The sequence below is a fragment of the Uloborus diversus genome, chromosome 10, assembly GCF_026930045.1.
Source record: "Uloborus diversus isolate 005 chromosome 10, Udiv.v.3.1, whole genome shotgun sequence".
NCBI classification, from domain to species: domain Eukaryota; kingdom Metazoa; phylum Arthropoda; class Arachnida; order Araneae; family Uloboridae; genus Uloborus; species Uloborus diversus.
The window spans coordinates 11,449,235-11,464,110 of NC_072740.1; the positions used below are offsets into that span (position 1 = coordinate 11,449,235).

Below are 14,876 nucleotides of genomic sequence, written 5' to 3' on the forward strand. Positions count from 1 at the left end.
ACGTGTGTACTAAATTAGAAATGAATCGGTCAATTATTTTAAAATGGCAGTGAACACAGAGTTTGAAAAAGTGGTTTTGAGAAAAACGCGTTTGAAGTTTTTGTAGCTAAAAAGCATCAATTCCAACTCCATAGAATATAGTCCCTGAAGCAGCTTTGACCTCCTCAACCTCCTCTTTTTTCGTTATTTATTTATATTATATTTAACGAGCCCCAAGTAAGCAGCATTGACATTCTGAGCGTCCGCAGCTGTCAGAACCTGCATTCTTTGGCAGCTGCCGGAGCTAGTTTCAATGCGCCAAAACTGATTACTTGAAAATTTTGAGAATTTTGCTCGAAACAACTTGAAATTTTGGGAATATATTTTTCAAATGTTTTGCTACAAGATGAAACAAAAAAGAAAAAATCACTTTTCTGAAATGGCAAAACTTTATTCCCCCCCCCCCCCCCTTAAAAGGATTAAAAAGAGAAGACAATTTAGAGTAATTTACACTTATGTCTTTATTGACTCAGGTAACACTGATGCATTGTCCAAATGAATAGGTTTCCTTTCTACATGGTTCCAAAGGAAAATAATTACTGATATGAGTTAATCATGTAATAGACGCTATACGAACTCTTTTCAGAGTCGGAAAACAGTTACTTTGAATGACATTACAAGCATCAACATTTTGCTGAACAGCAATCTAGTTCTTTTTTCATGGTTTGAATTACAAGTTACGCGAAAAGTGTCATCCGCTTACTTTATGAATTGACAGTTGATCCGTGTAATGAAAAATCTCTAAAAACAAAAATGTTTCGAGAGTAAAAAAATTGGAATACAATAAAATGTAGTTCTGTTTTTTGTTTTTTCTGTTCGTATTCTAAAGTTGTTTAGTTCATTTAAAACACAAGAGTTGTTCATGCAATAAATTTGTTCAAACGAGTCATAGCTTTTCACTGCACACAATGCCTAACAGTCGGTGTTGCTTTTATATTTTTTTGGGGACTTCAAGTTATCAAGAATTGACTGTACTCAAACGCGTCTCTCTTGATCATGGAGGACTGAGAGACGCGTCAAAGATTTTATTTCTATCTCTTACGTCTTATTTGTTTTCTATCTCTTCCCGGCTTATTTGCCATTTTCTCAATTTCGGCTCTCTTGATCATGTAAGACCGAGAGTTCGAAGAGATTATTACTATCTCTTACATATTTCATATTTATTTTCTATCTCTTCCACGTTTTTTTTTTTTTGCTACTTACTCAAACATTTTATGCCACTAAATATTTTAAGTGATAATATCAGTCCATACAAATATTTCATCGCTCATAACTAATGTACCATTCATAATTTTGAGGTAAACTAACGTAACAAATGTCAAAATTTCACCATAAAACCACCTTAAGAAAAATAAGATTTAGTATTAGAAAATAATACCTTTTTTTAAAAAAAGGATTACAAAGTTATTTAAGTTCAAACGAGCGTAAAATCAGTAATTTATAACACTTTCTTTTCATATTAATGCTGTAATGCATTTAGACATTTCATAAATAATGTATAAATGATGCAAGTGAATTTCTTTTTATATGTGGGCATTATATATTGTTTCTTGCTTCCGTAAACTTGCTAGCGCTGCGGTTGATTACTTTTCCGATACCTCTTTTTTTTTCTTCAAAATGGACTACATGTTCGCTGTTAGATTGATATCTAGGCTCTTTAAAAAAATAAGAACAAACAATAAATACTATAATATTAGTAATAATTAACAATAAAATTGCAAGTTAATTATAGAAAAATTATAATTATAAATATTTACACATTTTTTAACACTTTCCATGTCCGACACTAAAAATAATATTACGGAGAACTGTTTATTTTTGCCACCAGATGTTGTGTTCACAAGTGCCCCATCGTCTATTTTGAAGCTAACACGCAAAAATAAAGAATTTTAATTTAATTAAAAAATTTAAACAGTGTCATAAGTTTACTTGAATGGTTCATACAATGGTTCTAAATACGAAGGTTTAGCATAGCAGTTACTTTTAAGTTGTCTTCACGTGAAGAAGACAGAAATAAAAAATTTTCAACACCTGCTAAAACAAAGAAGTTGCCAGCACAGAAACATAAAATATCTCATTGCTCTAGAAACTGCCATTACTTGAGATTTTTTCAAGATTTTTTGCTTAAGGTTTTCTTAGTAAAACATATCATAATCACATGTGCCCCCCTTTCCCCTATATATTATTTCCAGAATCACTCTATATTTTCTTGCAGGCTTGCAAGATGATGAAATAGATTTCTTAGTGAAATATTTTGTAAATAGTACTTACACTGATGCTCGTGTTTTTTGTAGCTAGAGCCTAATGTTTTTGAAAGAGTAGTTTGTACATCTCGCAGAAACTAATACTATCTCGTTTTCTTCACGTATTTTTCTTCGGCAAACCACTTTGATTTGATCGACTAATTCTTCTTAAATTCCTTATTTACAAATATCTTAATGAGCAGCTCTCTTGTTCACATTTGCTCCTCAACTTTTTTAGCATTAAGAAAAATCGAACTTTCTTTTGAGTCACTATTTCTGCCCTTTTTTCAAGAAGTGAGTCAAGATTTAAAAAAAAAAAAAACATTAGGAGTTACGGAACAAACATTTTTGTGTCAAAATCAATTTAGCGACTGCCAATAATTGTCACATTCACGCTTATAGACACGGAATGTGTATGATATAATTCACATATGAAATATGACGCGTAGTAGATAACAAAGCAAAATGAGGATACATTTTAAAACATACGTCAAAGACACTTTATCAACTCCTGATGACGAAGGTACTACAAAAACTTCAAGATCGTATTTTTGGGCAGCGTTACGAATCACTGACCGTGTGATACTGAAAAATGTGTAGAACGAACTGGATTACATTTTAGCTGTTTGCGTGTAATTAACGGCTCCAATGTTGAGCATTTGAGGTAGTGAGAATCACTGTGTAGTGAAAATCACTTGCGTATTCATTTATTAATGAATTCATCTTATTTCCTTCATTTAGTTATTAACTTATATTTCGTCTTTCATTCACTTATTTTCTTTTCATTCACTCTTTTGCTCAGTCATTTGTTTTTTTCATATATTAATTAATTTGTTTATTTAATTTTTCATTTATTATTTCAGTAACTTTTCATTTATTAAACATTTTATTTACTAATTCAATTTAATCAAAAATATTTTTTATAATCAAATTGAAAAGATTTTATTAGAAAGATATTTTATTTTTACCCTGCCCCGTTGGAAAAAAAAAAGTGAAAATTTTCCACTTTTTTTTTGAAGGAGCCAATTTATTGCCCAAAATAAAAAAATACTGTTTCGGTGCAAGAATGTTCTTTTTTAAGTACTGTAATTTTCAAAACAAATTTCCAATTTGTTCCTCTTGAAAAAGCTCAGTCATCTTAACAATTTAACTTTACCCCACATTCCCCTACTAGTAGCCTTGGAAGGTACTGCTATACACCATTTTAAAACATACGTCAAAGACACTTTATCAACTTCCTGATGACGAAGGTACTACAAAAACTTCAGTAGATGTGATAGTTCAAAAAAACATTTATGCAATAAATAGAAAAATATAACATTTTTTAACAGTTTATTTGTCCTAAAAAACCAAAAGTATGCTTCTGATTTTTAAAAATTTAAATAAATACTTTGGAGAAGCAAAAATGTTTTGCTTTATTTTCTTAATATTTAAAAATAAACATGTATTTTTTCAAGTTAAAATTCCTTTTTTTAAAAACTATTCTCATTTTGTGATTACAAAATAAACAAAAATAACAACCAAGACTGTTTTGGAACTTTTTTAGAAGATTTTAATTAAAGTCGTTTTTCTGCTCATATTTGCGATCTTCGATGACAAAAACACTTTTGTTTAGTCTGGGGACCAAACATCATATGATTCACTGAAGCATACATTATGATCGAACATAGAAAAAAGGAATAAAAAGAAAAGTTAATTAGATTTGAAATTAAATTTTGCATGAAATAAAGTTAATTACAAAATTAATTTACCTGACTCTTTTTTGTGTGTTATTATTTTTCTTAATATATACTTTCACTTACGCAGAATCGAATTATTTTTCTGCTTTTTCTGAAAACTCTTAAAAGCTTTGGTAGATTTTTTTTAGCTTTGTATAAACAAGTAGAAACTTTTAGTGCCGGTTGATTTTCTAAGAAAAATGTAATTTGTTGATTGCTTGAAACATTTATCTACGTTTTTTTTAATGAAGAAAAAATACATTTTTTTTTTAAATTTTTTTACTAATAGCTATGAATTCAGAATAAGCTGTAAGTGCTCTTAACTAGTATTAATATAGTTTTATTACAATTGTTTTGAATGATCTTTGACTTTTTATGCTACCGAATCACAGATACTCACTACGTAAATAAAAGTCATTCCAAAGTAACGGATATCTCAAACATAATAAGTTATTGAATATGCTATATTTTGTAAGTTTTAGCAGTTTTAAACATAATATTATAAGATAAACTTGTGACTTCAAGCATACTTGACACATTAAATGATTACGAACGTCTCCAAAAGTACATAAAAAGCTTTTCATTCATAAGACTATTACCTGTTTATAAGCTTCATTCAGTAACCAACAAAAATGTGCTATTTTTAAACATCGACAATTTTTTTCGCAGAAAAGTATGGGCACTAATTATCTGCTTTAGAAACTTATATTATGTGTCAAAAAATTAAAAATTATACACCTTTGAGATTTCCTACTTTTAATTATTGTACAGCTATATAAAGTTATACAAATCAAGTGTTTACCATCCGTTATCATCGTAAACACACTGTCCAATCTAAAGGCAGTTGTTTACTTTATCTTGCCTTCTGAGAATGATATAATTTCGTGTGTGTAAATCCTTTCCAAAAGCAAAGGTATTTCAACACACATGACACAAGGGCTCATTAAATGATAGCATTCGTACAATGACCTGAATGTTCTACTTCACACAACCCCTACCTTTTAACACCTGTTCACTTAATGAATAAGATTTTCTCATCATAATGATCTACAGCTGTATCCGCAGAGATATTCATGAGACTACAGCCTTGATAAATCAAAGATTCGTTCATTATTTGTGGGAAGTTCCGACAAGCTTATGTAAGACGCACAGGCAAATCTTATGGATAGATTGCAAATATGATATTACATCTTATTGCACATACATAACTAAGATGTTTTTAGTTTTCGAATACCACATTAAGCTCCAACAACAAATGTTTCTCAAAACAAGGCGTTTCTAAATAATATATTTCCTGTTACGATTTTAATTGGAGAATTTGGGACAAAGTTAAATAGCAGGGGGAAAAAAGAAGAAATATTTGCTCTGCTTTTATCGCCATCTATCAGGTGATATTTTAGCTATGTAGCAACATGTGTAGTCTATTCCTGTCAAGAAAAAGTTAACTATGACCCACTAATTGACCTATTTAGACCCATTAATATTTGGTGCAGTACTTGTTTAATTACTAATACTAAGCCTGTTTGCATTTGAATGCTTTGTACCATTGATCAAGTGCATGCGGGACAAAGTGAAATAGTTATTTTTCTTTACTTTTTCAGTTATTTACTAAATAACTTACATGCTCATTTACCAATTAATTCATTTACATTCCTTCAATTAATAATTCACGTACTTATTTAATCATTCAAAGTGAAAATTTAATTTTCTTTACTTTTTCAATTATTTACTAAATAACTTACATGCTCATTTACCAATTAATTCATTTACATTCCTTCAGTTAATAATTCACGTACTTATTTAATCATGCGCTTATTTTCTGGATCATCACTATTTTATTCAGTCATTGATATTTTCTCAGATATTAATTAGTTAATAAACTAATTGATTCATTTCTTGTTTTATTATTTATTCACTTACTCATTCTTCCTTTTAACTACTCAATCACTGGACCAAAAATATTTTAGTAATAAAGTAGAACATATTTCATTCATAAAAAGGTTTATTTTCCACTTAGCCTTATGAAAAAAAAGGTGAGACATTTCCACCTTTTTTGAAGTTACAAATTTACAGCCAAACATTAAAAATTATGTTTCAGAGCAAGTTTTATAATGAAATACATTGCTCTTTCTTTACGTACTGTAATTTTCAAAACAAAATTCCAATTTACTCACTTTGAAAATGGTAAGTTATCTTAACTATTTCACATTGCCTCACATTCCCCTACGTAAGTAGTTAGTTTAGTCTATTGTATTTCACACATACTGGCATTTGATTGGGATTTATTCATTTATTTTTTTTATGTATTTATTTTATTTTTTCTTTTTTTGTAATAATATATTTACTTCGACACATCTCAGACTTTATAATGCAACCGATGTTTTTTCAAAAATTTTAAATCAGTCGAAGTAGAAAAAAAATTCTTTAGAGCTAGATTTAAATTTCATGACTCATAACATTCACAGAAGAACAAAGATTTTCGCAGAAAAATATCTGAAAGTTGAAAGAAATTCATAATTTTGTTTTTAACATCATTGACAGTGACACCGCTCGGGTTAATATATTACTGGCATCAGTCTCGCTAACGAAACATTTTTATTAGTATGTACGGGATTTTTAAATGCCCCAAAAATTTAGGGATTTTGAAATGAGTAAAAATTGCCAGGAAAATGTAGGGGAGACCGGGGCAAGATGACTATGCTAACAATTTTCGTGGTTTATTAATTTATTTTTAAGGATAGTAAAATTAATTTTACATGAGCTGTTAGAGTAATCCTTTGTAGTATTAAATATATTGCCATTTATTTTTTAAAATAAAAATAACGAAGGATATTTTTATTTTTTCATAACCTTAACAAATCGTCATCTTGCCCCAGTACTGGCGCAAGATGACTTTGACCTAGGGGCAAGATGACAACGTTGAAAAAGGTTGAACATATTTTATGTTTTGAATATGTTACCTAGTTTTACAAATGATAACTGTGTTTTTACAACTTACTAAGTATCAAATTAAGCGTAATGCGTTGTAGCATAATGTTCAAGTGTTAAGTGGTGCAGCTAACAATAGACACAAATAAAAATATCATTTTCAAGATTAGAACATTCCTCATGCCACCACTCTTGGCTTTTACAGCTCTGGATCCATTCTTCTGTAGGAGGGTCTCAAAATTCCACTTTCCAAGCAAGGCATCTTAAACACTATTGTTTGAATTTGATGCAACTGCATTGCTTGGTATGAATATGCTCACAGTAATAGACTTGGGCCTACAGGAACTTGGTCTGAGTTTCTTTTTACTCCCTTTTTAGCTTCACGAGCTTATGTTCCCTGTTTTTTTAAATAACTCTTTTTTTTTTCTTCCGCTTTGCTCCTTGTTCTGACATTTCTTTGATGAGTGTGCTCGTAAGAATGTTTGAGCTTCAGTTTTTGTTTTCTCGCATTGTGTTGCTTTAGGCAATGCATTGAAATCAAAAACACTAACATGCTTCTTTGGTGTATCGGAATCAGCATTTGTCATAACTTCAGCTTCGTCTGGAGGGTTTATATGTTGGTTTTCTACTCCCAAGGTCTGAGGATTAGCACTATTATTCTCAGTTTCAGAGCCAACAACACCATAGTCCGCTAAAAACCAGAAAATTATGAGATTCGATACCTCATTCTTTAAACCCTTTATCGGCATTTCCAACTGTAGCTGCTTTGAAGTAAGCGGTGCTCAAAAGCTCACCAATATTTTTTTTTCTGTGTTAGTTTGTCCTCGGTAAATGACCATAAAATTGTCACATGCTTGGCTATAGTGGGTTTTTAATAGGCAGAAAAATGACGCGTCAGGAGCTAGAGACGATGCGATGTGTGAAATGGCAACCCAACCATGATAATGTTTTTTCACTGCAATATAAGATAGCCTGCAAAGCTATATGAGATTTATGATTGTCAATAATCAACAGAGCAGGAGATTCTTTGCTTGGTTTCATTCATTCAACTAGTCATTTGGTCAACTAGTTTATAAATAGCCCCTGGTCACCCGCTTTCTAACGATATCTACCTTGATTCAATGCGTCCTTTAGCCCCAGAGGAAAAGCGGAAGGTCGCGTGGACAAACAGACAGCGTTTACAGAAATATAATAAAGTAGACAACATAGTTAGTTTAATAAATTCCGAAACACGGGCAATAGGCAAGCTCGTCATCTTGCCCCGCGTTACTGCCCGTCATCTTGCCCCAGACTGCCTGTTTGAACGGATTCTTCTCCATTGCCATAACAAAAGGCGAATAATTGACATTTATTCATGGTAATAGGTAGTATTTAAACTAAGTTACTCATAAATACTCAAGAGACACGACATATCCTATATGTATATGCAGCAGAGCTTATTTACACATGCATAAAAGTTATATCGTGGCAAAGGTAAATAATCAGAGCTTCAGAACTAACACAAATATGGCGATTTTCAACGTCTCTATATTATTGCTGAGCGAACAGCGGATATTAGAATCAGTAGCATGCAGTTGATGTAGTAACCTAGTTTAAAAGGAAAAATTACGGCATTCGTCATTTCTCCCCGGTCTCCCCTATGTAATTCCAAAATGTAAAAAAGTAGATATACGAAACAGGAATAATTCAAGCTCTATCATTTTAAAATTTGAGTTTAATATACGTCATACACTTTCAGCAAAACATTATTTTAATGAATAGAAATCTAAAATAATTCTAAATTTGCCAAAATAGATGAAATATTATTAACACAACTGGCGCTAAGCCTCATCTCCTGGAGAACCACTGGGAGTTAAGGGCCGAACTAGGTACCCACAAAATTCGTAATTTAAGAGGAACCCATTTCGCCTGGTCTCATCTTTGCGACTTTAATTCGCAAATGTGTTATTAAAAGTTCAACTCTAACATTCTTTCGCTATTAACATTCTTTCAGCTAATTCGGTTGCCAAAAATAGGACGGGGCGAAATGGGTTCTCGGCGGGTTAGCGAGGGAAGTGAGCAGGGAGTGGATCCCCCCTTGTAAAATCAATTATCTTGCGAAATATGCATCATCAAAAATGTAGCACAGCTCAAAATCCACTGTTATAATTAAATAAAGATACCAAGATTGAGTGTTTAAATTGGTTTAATGGAGCTATATACGTATAACATTTTCTACTTACTGCGAATTATTATTAATCACAAATACATTTATTTCTTTCAGAATGCTTCAGTTGACTGAAAACGATAAAATTATTGTGCTGTCAGTCTGTATTGGCTTGCTGATTCTAACAATCGTGGTAACAGTCTGTGTTGTAATCCCTTCTTGCTGGATTCATACTTGTCTCTACAAGATAGCAAGTAAGTTTTTTTAATTTACATATATATACTAAGATCAGCCGTACTGCATTGTCTGTCACATGATTTCAATTGAGAATCACCGATGTAATTTATTTAAAAAAAAATAGAACAAAAAAGAGAGCTTTGTTAGAAAGTCTTATCAGTGGACATGATTCTCGTTTATTTTTCAGTCCACTCTCAGTAACTCTAAATCCCAAGAAATTGGCTAAAACCTTCATGTAATTAGGATTTGAGTTTTGGAAAGTTCCTTTCCCAGGATTCTGAAGAAAAAATTTTATTTTTATTTTTAAGAATAGGGCATAATGGATAGAATATGACACTTATATTTTGGATAAAATTTATTATTAGTTCTCCGAAAAAATATTTTACAGAGAATAAATTTAAGATACAACGTCACTAAGTTTGCTTTACGTAAGCTCAATTTCTTCTCTCTTGATTTCAATTCGTATTGCTTTTAAACGCCTTTTTGTAATAAAAGCAGATTATTTGAATCATCCAGAAAAAAAAGCTACATTTTTTCAATTTTTGCCAAAATTTCAAGTCCCTTAAAATTTAGCCAGCAATAAAATTTTCGGCCATCAGCTACGGCAAAAAGTAAGAAAACAGGCTACTTTTCACGTAATCTTTCAACACGGTGTGCGTTAAGAAGCACTATTGTTTTTAAATTATCCCCCTCTCGTAAACTGATAGAAAAGCAGTGTGTTAAATGGGGGGGGGACATTTTACTTTTTCTTATCTTAGCTGCTGCATAAAATGGGAACGAAACTTTCTTTAAACTTCGACTTAAAAGGAGTACATTCGAGGTACCTAGAGAAAAATTTGTATTGATATTGAAAACTATTTTTTTTTTTTTTGGAACTGAATGAAAACTTCGAGATAATGTAATATTCGAGTTATAAGGCTCCGACTTATCGAAAGTCGATTGTGTTTGTGTTTTGCTTTATTTTTAAGTTTATAAATTTCACAAAAACTACATTAGTTTGTGTGAGACACGAGTTATCATTATTCCATTATGATTTTTAAATATATAAACAATAGTTACAATATATAAACAATATTAAAATTTTATATTGATGCCATATGTTCCTTGAAATGATACCATTCTGTTGGAAATGAGGAAAGTTCCCTGGCACTTAACACGCCAAATCAGCTGTGCTTTAAAATTTTTGCCTTACTGCATCACTATTGTCGCAATACGCCAGAAATATAAGACATTTCAAGGAAATTCTTTGATCTCCCCAAGAAGTAATTAGTTAAAAACTAATGCGAATTGGCTGTATAAAATTTAAAGATACAGTCGAGTCCCAACTTACGCGAGAGATGCGTTCCAAGACTCCTCGCGTAAGTTGAAATTTCGCGTTGGGGAAAAATATATGCATACAAATTTTTTAAAGCATACCAAATACTTTTAGGCACTTATAAACACCCCTCAATCTGCTCTAAAGCATTCCTTAACCATTACAGTTTCTTCCATAAAGAACTGAATTTTTACTGTATTTAAAAAATAAAAAACTATTATTCAACATGAAATACTTAAGATGCACAAAATGAATGACCAATGGGAATAAAAGATATAAAATAAAACAACACGGTTTGCATGCAGTAAAATTAATATGATGCACAAAATAGTACTGTACAGTAGATACAGTAGCAATATTTACGAGTTAAAAAATGATTATACTAGTGATGATTTATGCTCCAAGATCAGATCGTTATTCTTATCTAATACATTTTTAAATACGCTTCACCTTTTATTTAAAACGTTTCAATTTGTGGCTACATCTCCTCTACCTGATCTTTTTATTAATCCACAATGCAGCGTGCGTAGCTTCCATTTTCATAATTTTTATTTTGCTAGACTTCTCTGCAAGTTTCAATATTGAAACTAAGTTCTAGACTTTTACGGACATCTTTTTGTTTTAACTTTTAATAGTACATATGTACACTCATACTTATTGTCGCGCTACCTTCGACGTTCTGTAATTGGTCAAGTTTATCGAGAATCTTAGCTTTTTTAAATTTTTTTATCAGAAACTTTCTTTTTCTTCACGTTTTCAAACTTTAGATGAAGGTGACACTAAGCGTGCCATTATGGTTATTTGATGCACTAGACTAGTTTGACGTGGGAACTTTGGCTGTCAGTGATGCTCAAAGGGACGTAATAACATTCACGAAATCAATATTTAGTAGCAAATAACGAAGCTGATACTTCCTTCTAAAAAATTCGTGTTGTGACCGAAAAATTCGCGTTAACTCTAAAATTCGTTACTCGTGAAAAATTCGCGTTATAGCCATTTCGCGTAAGTCGGATCGCGTTGTAGCGGGAGTCGACTGTATAGCCATATGTTAGAGGGGGATATTCTTTGATATGCTACACATCAACATCTAGCTTATGAGATACACAATACAAACCAATTGTTTTAACGTGAGCCATCATCGTATTTATCATATTTTTCTTTGAACAAGTTATGAAATCTGTTGTTGAACTTATGTTTGGTGTGGTTGGGGAAAACTTAAAGACAATGTATATATTCACTGAAACTAGGCTTGATAACTAATTGTACCTTTTTAACGAACATGATATAAAAATGATTTTTTTTTCGGTTAATTTCCAAAAAGTACTTATAAATTGAGACCTATGTTTTATTTTTTTTTTCAGAAGCTAGTTTTCAATGCTCACTAATTTTCCAAAAGGGAGTAGTCATGTTTCTTTTGTTTAGGTAAACTACGTTTATGTAATAAACAGAAAACGACTAATATGGTTACAAGGATTAGTCTTTATTATTTTCCCATGTTTCCCCCTAAAAAAATGTGCATTGTTTGACTGAAATCTTACTTTGAGAAAATACTATGTATAATGTTCCCAATAAAGTCCCTTGCCTCCTCCTTTTAACTTTGGAACGGTTGCTGCTATATTTATATAAGTGGTGTCTAAGTGTAGTAAAGTTTCCATGCGCTACGGAATAAAATCACCGGCGGCGCCACCTGGTAGAAAACTGTAGAGCTAAAACTCCTATCTCGAAAGCGGGACGAGACAGAGTAAAAAGGGGATCTGCAAAGTTGTACAGCATCATCAGTTTAGTACTTAAAGACACCTTGTGGACTTAAATGCAAAAAATAGCACGGTTACAAGCACATTTGTGTTTTCATTATTTCCTATACTGTGACGTGAGAAAACGATCTCAGAAAGAAAAAAAAATCATAAAAAATGCACATTTATCTGAGTTGTTAAAGCCTCGCACAGTCAACCCCAATGTACTTTTGGATTTTCGCTTGAAGGCCACCTTGCACAAGTTGGAGCATAGACCGTGACATGTTGGAAATCACGAAGAATCAAGTGTGCGTTGAAACCGTTCTGTTCTTTGCACTCAAGTCTGCTAGGCGTCTTTTAGTGTTAAATTGCGGATGCTCTGCAGCTTTTGTTTCCCATATTCTGTTCTGTTTTCGAAACAGGAATTTCAAATTCAGTTTTCCACTAGGTGGCACCACCAGTGATTTTGTTCAGTAGCTCCATGGCAACTGTACTATAGCTAGACACCACTTTTATGAATAGCAGCAGCCGTTCCTCAGTTAAGAGGGTGGCAAGATACTTTGGAGGGCACAAACCACATGGATAAAAAATCGCATAGGAACAGAGTATTGCAAACTCAATGCTGACGCACTACGTGCACACAAAGCCAGATCCTGACGGATGCATGACATATCACGTACTTGTTACACAAAGACAATTTTGCACAGCATTCTAATTTTTTTAGGAAGACTTAAAGGGGTTGCTGAAATTTGTGTCCTACAACTCCCATACATGAGCCGCAACAAAAATCCCAGCGATCTGGGAAGTCTTGCTGGGATGAATCGTTATTACGACGTTCGGTGCGCGGCCGTTTCGACACGTGTATAACAGCTGAAAACCTTAAATTTTAATAACTGCTTCACGCCTTTCTTAAAAACCTAAATGTTGTGTAAAATCGTCATTGTGTAGTAAGTTTGTGATGTGTCATGCATCTGTCAGTGTCTGGCGTTGTTTGCACGGCAGTATTGCGTTTGTGACCCTCTGTTCCTATGTAGTTTTTGATCCTTGTTTTATAACTGATCTACCATGTCATTTTGTCCGCGTTTTTTTAATTACCCTGTATATATATAAATATACATGTATATACTTATTAATTAAATTTTGAAACATAAACTGACTCTGATTATTGTTATTTTGTAAATTACACGTATTAATAACAAATGAAGAAAAGAAACTTCTTTTCGTGCAGTTGGTTTTTAAAATTTCCGTCAATTTCTTTATATGAAGTAGTTTTTGCGTAATCAAATAAATTAAGGACCAGATTGGTTATACCCGAAAATAAATTCGGAAGAACAATTAAATAACAAATATATCGCTTTACTTAAAAACGTTTACTTTTTTTTATTCTCTTAAATGTAAACATAATAGGAATTGGTTCTTTTATCAAAAATTCAAACTGCTAAAATATTGAAAATCCTGAATCATTTCACAAAAGGTTGAGTGACATTTCGTGCTGAATAAAATATAACGATAACGTTTCGCTCCGTTTAATGTGAAAAAAAATATTTTGTTTTCGCAGCTATTGATTTTAAGTAAATCTGACTGGTGTTGAAAGATTAAAACTCTCTTAATATAAAGTCAAAAATTACGGACCTCAGGTGTGAGGAAAAGATTGTAAAATGGTTTAGTAAGTAGGAATTTATTAGAATCTGCATTTCAAAAAAAAAAACATATATATATATATATACATATATAATTAGATAGAGTGCCAAATGCATAGTTTCGTTGTGGAAACATCTTCAAATTGTATTAATATTGTGTATCGCTGTTAAACTGGGGTTTTATTTCTAAATTCTGCCACATTCTCAAATGAAGTGACTATTTATAATGAATAATGAGATGTGGTAATGCTGGAACACGATACCTGCGCTTAATGCTCGAATTTTTACACCCATTCCCACCCCTTCATGTCATGCTTCCATTAGCATTTCAAAGCTTTTAAATATTATCAACTGCGTTTTGAATTATTAATATATTCAGGAGAACAGTAGTATTTGATATAACAATTTTTGTGTTGATGTAAATGAAAAAGCGGGTGTACACGTTAAACCGTATGACATTTTCTAAAATATGGAAAAGAATGGAAAATAGTTATGAAATCTTACCTTCATCACAACCAGATGATTAGTTAAGAAAATATGCTCATTACATGTAATGATTCAATAAGTTATGTCTGCTTAAGCGGCTCCTTAAACACTATTTAGATTCCAAAGTCTTCCAACGTTATAAACAATGTTTCCTTTTCGTTTTTAATTTTTCCAATACATTCAACAAAATGCAAATTGCCTATAAATTGGAAGGTTCTCTACGGATTCATAAATGTTATATTTATTACATATTATTCTATTTTTAAATTTATGTTGTAGATGTCTTTGTTTTAATGCCGTTTCTGCGCTCTGTAAGCACCATTAAGAAAATACGCAAAGCAACATTACCAACATTCATTAGACAGTTTAAATACTATATTCAATGAAGATT

General features: G+C 31.8%; 1 protein-coding gene across 2 annotated transcripts in view; it reads left to right on the forward strand.

Moving 5' to 3' along the window:
* Nucleotides 1–14,876, forward strand: part of LOC129231479 (synaptotagmin-5-like) — a 174,542-nt gene that overhangs the window by 140,502 nt on the left and 19,164 nt on the right. For both annotated transcript variants that reach the window (XM_054865806.1, XM_054865805.1), the window contains exon 2: nt 9,192–9,328. In XM_054865806.1, coding sequence (XP_054721781.1) covers nt 9,193–9,328 — 136 coding nt within the window. In that variant the 5' untranslated portion in view covers nt 9,192. The remainder of the gene's footprint in view (nt 1–9,191; nt 9,329–14,876) is intronic.